Source organism: Branchiostoma belcheri, unplaced genomic scaffold, assembly GCF_001625305.1.
Source record: "Branchiostoma belcheri isolate BF01 breed outbred unplaced genomic scaffold, Haploidv18h27 scaffold179, whole genome shotgun sequence".
Classification (NCBI taxonomy): Eukaryota; Metazoa; Chordata; class Leptocardii; order Amphioxiformes; family Branchiostomatidae; genus Branchiostoma; species Branchiostoma belcheri.
Window position 1 is genome coordinate 10260 of NW_017803257.1, and position 6932 is coordinate 17191.

Below are 6932 nucleotides of genomic sequence, written 5' to 3' on the forward strand. Positions count from 1 at the left end.
CTATCAGAAAATTCTTTTGATGATGGATACCATCCGTGTTAACAATTGCATCACTCCCAGATAGGATTTAAGCTAGGAGTGCCTTCAATTCATTTGGATCACAGTTTTTATTTAGCCTCTAACAGGCTTCGGGAGGCGGCTGGAAAGAGTAGAAATTGGCCAAATAGAGAGATAACATGGGGAGGAGTTGGTCTGCTAGAGAGTACAGTTTGGGTGCGGCAAACTGTACAAAATGAGTCTAGCGGACCAACTCTCTATTTGGCCAATTTCTACTCTTTCCAGTCGCCTCCCGAAACCTGCTAGAGGCTAGTGTTCATATTCCCTTCTCATTTCTCCAACACCACGTGGCTGTGACATATGTTCTTGTTGGCAAGACTGTCTGACTGACTGTACACTGCATAGAGACCTGCATCTTTCTGTACATTCTGTGGCTCCTACACCAGGCCGTCATAAAGAGAGAGAGCCTGGACAATGGACGGGTCTGATTTGGAGCCTTCCTGAAATTCTTCCATCGACAACCTCCCATCTCCATTCTGTGAAAAAGAAGAAAAATATATATATAACTATAATAGAAAGCTAAATTTTGCATACCAAATGCATTATGTTTATCTTCACATGGTCTAGCTGAACAGTAACAGTTCTATTTACTCTTATATGGTCACTTGAACTTAATTCTGCATGGCACCTGCAACATAATGTAACCCAACACCAGTTACCATGGTGAAAGACATCTAGTTCAGGTCATTGACTTCATTTGTTTGGAGAAAAATAAGAGGAAGAAAAATAGCAAAAAGACACAGAGGAAAAACAATTACATAATTATATGATATATATATATGTTTTCCTTTTGCGAAGGTAACATTGCAGGTTTTGCGCAGGTGTAGTACATGCTGCCGACATGCTTTTCAGCACCACGGACATAACAAAGAAACAAACAAACAAACTTACCTTGTCCATAAGGGCAAAGATTCTATCTACCCTCTTCTCTGGTGTGTTCTCCTCTTCTGGTAGCTTCACCATGTTTCCCTGGAACAAGCACAACAACACTTTAAGGTACAACAGTGTAGAAATAGTAGTTGAGCCTTTCAATTCCCCAAGATTAACATGCCACAAGATTGAAGATTATCATACATGGATCAACTAACTTTAAACCTAAGGATAGTCAGTATGCAGAATGCTTAAAAAATATTGAAAACCTAAAATAAGTTTTTCCTGTCTAATTTCTGCATGCCATTATTGAGGATGCCATGGAGCTGGATGCAGTCAGTGCAGAAGACTTAAATACTGATCTAAATGCATTCTCTTCGGCTCCCTTAGGCCTAGGAAAAGAAATGTTCTGTTTCCTGTTTCAGTCCTGAAAAAATGAGAGTCGGTAGGTAGGGATTATCTCTTTTTTTTCTTTTCTTTTTTTCCTCGATATTGGCAATCTTTAGTGAACAGATCTAACTTAAGCGTACAGTTTAAAAAAGTAAAACTTGCATGAGGACAGTTATATTCAGGTGTCAGATCATGGAGCTAGAAAAGGTTGATCAGCTCCAAAAAAAATATGTCCCTTGCAGGAGTCCACCCCCAAAAAGGCTAGGGTTGGCAGTTTTTTTTCTAGGGTCGGTCGTGAAACAGGAAACACAACATTTTTTATCCTAGGCCCTACAGCTCTGACTTCAAGGGAATAACTGTAAGTGCATGTAGTTCTGAGAGCATCCACTAGATGTCCTCGCTGCAACATGCATGTCCCAGCAGGCATGTGCAGAAGTGATGCATGATGGGAACACAACATACCATACAGGTTTCCAAATGATGGGGTCCCTTTTCAGCCATATCAAGAGGACAAGTATTAATAGTATCCACACAACACACTATATCTAAATTGTTTAATTATATATCTTTATTTGCAAATTCATGCCCAGGGGCTGCTTACAGTTGTACAGAGTCAAAGAAGGTACAGGAAATACTAAATCAGACAACTACTACTGTCTGATCAACTTATACTACTTTAAGGTTTGAAGACAGTGGATAATGAATTGACCCACGTTCTGTATGTTCACTATAGATACATCCTGCTACATAGTACATAATGTATGAATTAAACTAAGCTGTACCTTACACTTGCTAATTATAATGGAGCTTGGTCTGTTTGTGTTTGGACCTGCATCTCCAGCCTCATACTGGCAAACTACTTGATTGATTCATAAGGACCTTTTCTAAAATAATGGCCTATTGTTTCTTTTTTCAGAAATGTTCCACTCCTTGCAGAGCATAGGGTGGCGTGGTGCCCATCTCCATTTCTGTAGCCCTTGAGCCACACAAGCACTACAGCAAGCATAACAGCAGAGAGCTGGCCCGCTGGTAGTGGTGTGTATTTAACTCCCATACTCTTTCCCAAATACTTCAGAGTGCTAAGCAGACAAAGTAATATGTACCATTTTTTAAATCTTTGGTATGACCCGGCCAGGTTAGAACTTACAATCTCCCCAGGTTACAAAGTGAGCACTCTGCTTGGTTAAGCTACATTGTATTGCACCGGTTCTTTTCAGAAACAGTTTTTTCAGTGTTTTTTCAGAGTTTAAACCATAGTTGTAAACTTACCACCATCTCGTATATGGCTGTGACTATACTGATCATCTCGTCTCTCGTTATGTACCCGTCTTGGTCAAGGTCGTACAACCGGAACGCCCCTGCAGAAACAAAATTTATGTTTAATACTGTAACAGTTCTTATAGATATGTATAGGTACATTGCAGTTGGGAACACCTGTGCTGCAATGCGATGTGAACCAGTCAGAATTGCCCTGAGGAAGGTGACAGACGGTCACTGAAACGTTGGCTGAAAAAAACACTCAGTTGTGTAAAAAGAGTCTCTTTATTCAGTGACAAAAAAGTTCCTCTGCTATCATTCACACTGTACAATCCCATTACAAGCAAGAATACGTTAAACATGTATATTAACCATTTCTGTATCTGTATCTATATAGCCGGTATAACCACCCCTCGGTAAAACACACCAGCTAGCTAACAAACCAGTATGCAAACCCTTTGTGCAAGAGAATGGCATCATATCAGAGTGCCATTAAGCCTTTTCCTCACTTAGTTAAAGCTTCTGATAGTATCAAACTATAGAATCTAAATATACATAGCAGAATTGTGTGATTTGTTGTTGTTTCAGCACCAAGGACAGACACTCTGCAATGATGCTGCAGTTTCCAAATCATTCCCTAGGTGGTGCTTTTGAGAGGACAGGAAGCACAAAGATCGTGAGATGGGCACAGGTTTATCCTGGCAATGTTATTATGATTAAAGGAATACAATAATCACTTTCTAAATGTATCTATTATTTGTAACTACATGCAAGCCAGGCACATTTCAGTTACACAGTACAATTCTGTAACAAAATTTAGCGTTCAAGGTTGTGTTAACACAGGTCAATATTTTCATCATTCTGCAGCTTATAACATGTACTCATGAACTCGTAATGAAACTCAGAATGACAACCGGAACCGTTAAATCAAAATTCTGATGCAAAATTGACCAAACATCCAACGAAAACTGTAAAAAATCAGGGCTTTGTACAGGTGGAGTACGTTCTGCCGACATACTGAAAACATTAAATTCCAGTCACTAAGAGAAACAATCCTCAGTGCCCTTGCATCAGCTACCCCTAAAGGAAGAGTCAGCAGAAAATACACCTGTTCTTCTATTCAGGATGTGATTTTAAATAAAAAAAAACCTGCATTTCCTGAGGCACATCCTAACTGTTGAGTCAGCTATTGTGCAAAAGCTTTCAGGCTTCAATCCCAGCATGTAAGGTTTCCCTTGTGTATGTCTGGTGAGAGCCTAGGAGGCAAACTACATGTATTAACTTAAAAAAGCATTATTTTATTATTCAAGCTTTGTTCCAACACAAGAAGGAAACTTACCATACATTTTTGGTCAACCTTGTCAATTCATCAGATGTGTGATGCACTCGCTGAATCTCAATCTTGTGAGTATTTCTCTAATTGTCAGCAGTGTAATTCTGTAATCTCACTTCATCAAATTAGCCTTATAAGGCTGTGACTGTTGTGATATAGAAGTTAAAGTCCTAATAAACAATTACAACTAACCACACTAACCCCGTGAATAGTTTCACTCAACATGCACTTTGAATGAAGTGAGATTAAAGAATTAGACTGCCGGCAATTAGAGAAATACACTTTCTAGACTCAACTTAATTTTGAAAGTAGAAGAATAAGAAATCAGATAGAAACTATAAATTACTGGTAAGGCAATTTGTGATATAGAATTAAGAACATAAAACCACTGTGACAATAATTGTCAACCCTCACTCTTTATATTAATATTGCCCTTCAACATGCATTTTGAATGATAAATCATATGACAGTCAGTGGGAGAAAAATAACGTACTAGCAAAACTGTCAAAAACAAATGCTACCGAGGGACTACTGACTGATGGTGCATATAAAAACAGCCTTGAGGAGGGCACAAACTTCAAATTCAAATCTCACTGCTTCATCACAATACATCATAGGAGCCTACGGAGATGTTTCAATGCCAAATATCTAATTTAAATCTCAGTGTGCGACAGTCAGACAAAAATGTAATTTATAACTGTAACTGCTATCATCATTTCTAAATGGCAATCTGTTCTTTTATTCCGTTTGAGAAATTGTTATCACTCCAAAGAGTCAATACCCGTATAGCTTTTTTACATATTATACATATTATGTACTATATGAAGAGAATAATTAGATTTGTATGCATGATATCAAAAAAGATATACATGGCTTCTGGGAAATCATTTCACCAAGAACCTTCTAGAACACCCATCAGAGCGCGATGATGGTGTCAATGTTAACGTGACGTGAAATCGAATCAGCCGTTGGTGACAAGCAGGGTACATGTGACAAGAGTGCAGTTACAGTGTAGTGGTACATGAAAATGTAAGGCCTAGGAAAAAAATGTTGTGTTTTCTGTTTCCCGACTGCCGACCCTAGCCTCTTTTTTTTTTGTAGAATCCTGCAAGGAACGTAATTTTTTTGGACGAAAATGGGCAAAGATGTCTGTTGCCATGTCAGAAGTTGGATGGCAAAGAGGAGACAAGAAAAGGCTCTGATTTAATGTTTTGTTTCTTACTTTGATGCAGTGATATGTGATGTTGGCTGTGTATATGTGATATTCCCACTGAATCAAAACCATTTGTACAATGATTGAGTAAAAAATTTAAAATGTAGGAATCTTGTTTTTTTTTGACCCGCCTTGTTCTTGTTCGCCCGCTCACATTAGATTTGAAGTCTGCAGAGGATGTCATCCATAAAATTTACTTGCTGTGGCCCAAGTCAGGGAAACAGGAAACACAACATTTTTTTCCTAGGCCTAATGACTCCACTCGTACAGGCATGTCACACATCGTGCTTCCTCTATTGAGTTTCTAAGGGTGGTTGGACATGATTGGCAACACTCCAGTAGTTGAAGGTTACTGTAAAATGTTCCTAGAGTTTTTAAATGAGCAAACTGGCAGAACCTCTCATCTGAGGTCATATAAGGTTAACAGCCTGTCTGTGGTTTCTAAATGTTGTGTCAGAAAAGATATCGTCTGCAACAGGCAAAATTCTGATGCAAAATTGACCAAACATCCAACGAAAACCATGAAAAATCAGGGTTTTGTACAGGTGCAGTACATTCTGCCAACGTGCTTGTAAGTAAAGCTCAGAAACATTAGATTTTTAAATATTAAAATATTCCAGTCACTACAGCAGGGGGCTAGTCCGCTGGTAGTGCTGTGTGTTTGACCTTCCCACACTCTTTCTCTTATGTGCTGAGTGCTAAGCAGAGAAAGAAGTGTGTACCATTTTTAAAGTCTTTGGTATGACCTGGCCGGGGTTTGAACTCACGACCTCCCGGTTACAAAGCGAGCACTCTTAGACTACCAATTGATGAGCTATTGCACCGGTTATTGAGTGAAGTGACTCGTTTTACACAACCAAGTCTTTTATTCAGTCGACTTTTCGGTGACCATCTGTCACCTTCCTCAGGGCAATTCTGACTGGTTCACATTGCACTGCAGCACAGGTGTCACTGCTACAGATGCATTGAATTTCCCAATTATACATGTACAAAATATTTACATATCTACGCAAATACATGATTGGATTACAGGGAAGTGTATCTACAATATGTGTAGATATTCAAATATTGTACATTTGGAAATGCATCTGTAGCAGCGACATCTGTGCTACAATGTAATATGAACCAGTCACCAAAACATTGGCTGAATTAAAGACTTGGTTGTGTAAAAAGAGTCTCTTTACTGAGTGTCTTTAAGTTACCAACCTGATGAAACTATTTACGGATACTTGCCACAGTTGTGCGGCTGTAATGCCGCATTACGTGGTCATTATCAGATCACTTCTGGGGTTACCCCGGCATTAAACTAGCTCCCACTGAACATTGGGAGTAATGCTAGATTGATGCCATGACCATTAATCATCATTAATCATCTTGGCCTTTTGGAGTGGGGCAGAAGCTGTTGCCTGATGTGATCTCCACCCCTGACAGCCTGCCTGACAGCTTGCCAGTGGGGATGGTCACACCAAATTAATCCTGTGCTCTTTGAAAACATATGTGACTTCTAGGAGGTGAAACATAATCTGTTTTCTTTGAGCTGAAACACAGCATCATACATATCTCCAAGTTTGGCTTGTTTTGACCAAGCTACAGGAGTCTTTTCTTTTCTTTGAATGTCTTTTAACCACTAAATCAAAAGGTCCAGGACCTGTTGGCCTGGGCTGATAGTGACTGCATTTGTATACATACAGAGCCTCCTACATGTGCTATGGGGAGTTGCAAAGGATGGTCTGATCTATCATGTGACCATGTATGGGAACATTCTGCTCCCCCAGAGGTCATGTGACCTATGGGGGAGCAGAATGCTCTAAG

General features: G+C 39.4%; 1 protein-coding gene across 1 annotated transcript in view; it reads right to left on the bottom strand.

Moving 5' to 3' along the window:
- Positions 1–219: 219 nt before the first annotated feature.
- The window catches only part of LOC109467259 (neuronal calcium sensor 1-like), a 44352-nt gene continuing 37639 nt past the window's right edge, over positions 220–6932 (bottom strand). Inside the window, exons 6-8 of the mRNA XM_019765197.1 lie at positions 2587–2675; positions 949–1026; positions 220–533 (exon numbers count right to left, since the gene is read on the bottom strand). Of these exons, the coding sequence (XP_019620756.1) occupies positions 435–533; positions 949–1026; positions 2587–2675 (266 nt within the window). The 3' untranslated portion in view covers positions 220–434. The remainder of the gene's footprint in view (positions 534–948; positions 1027–2586; positions 2676–6932) is intronic.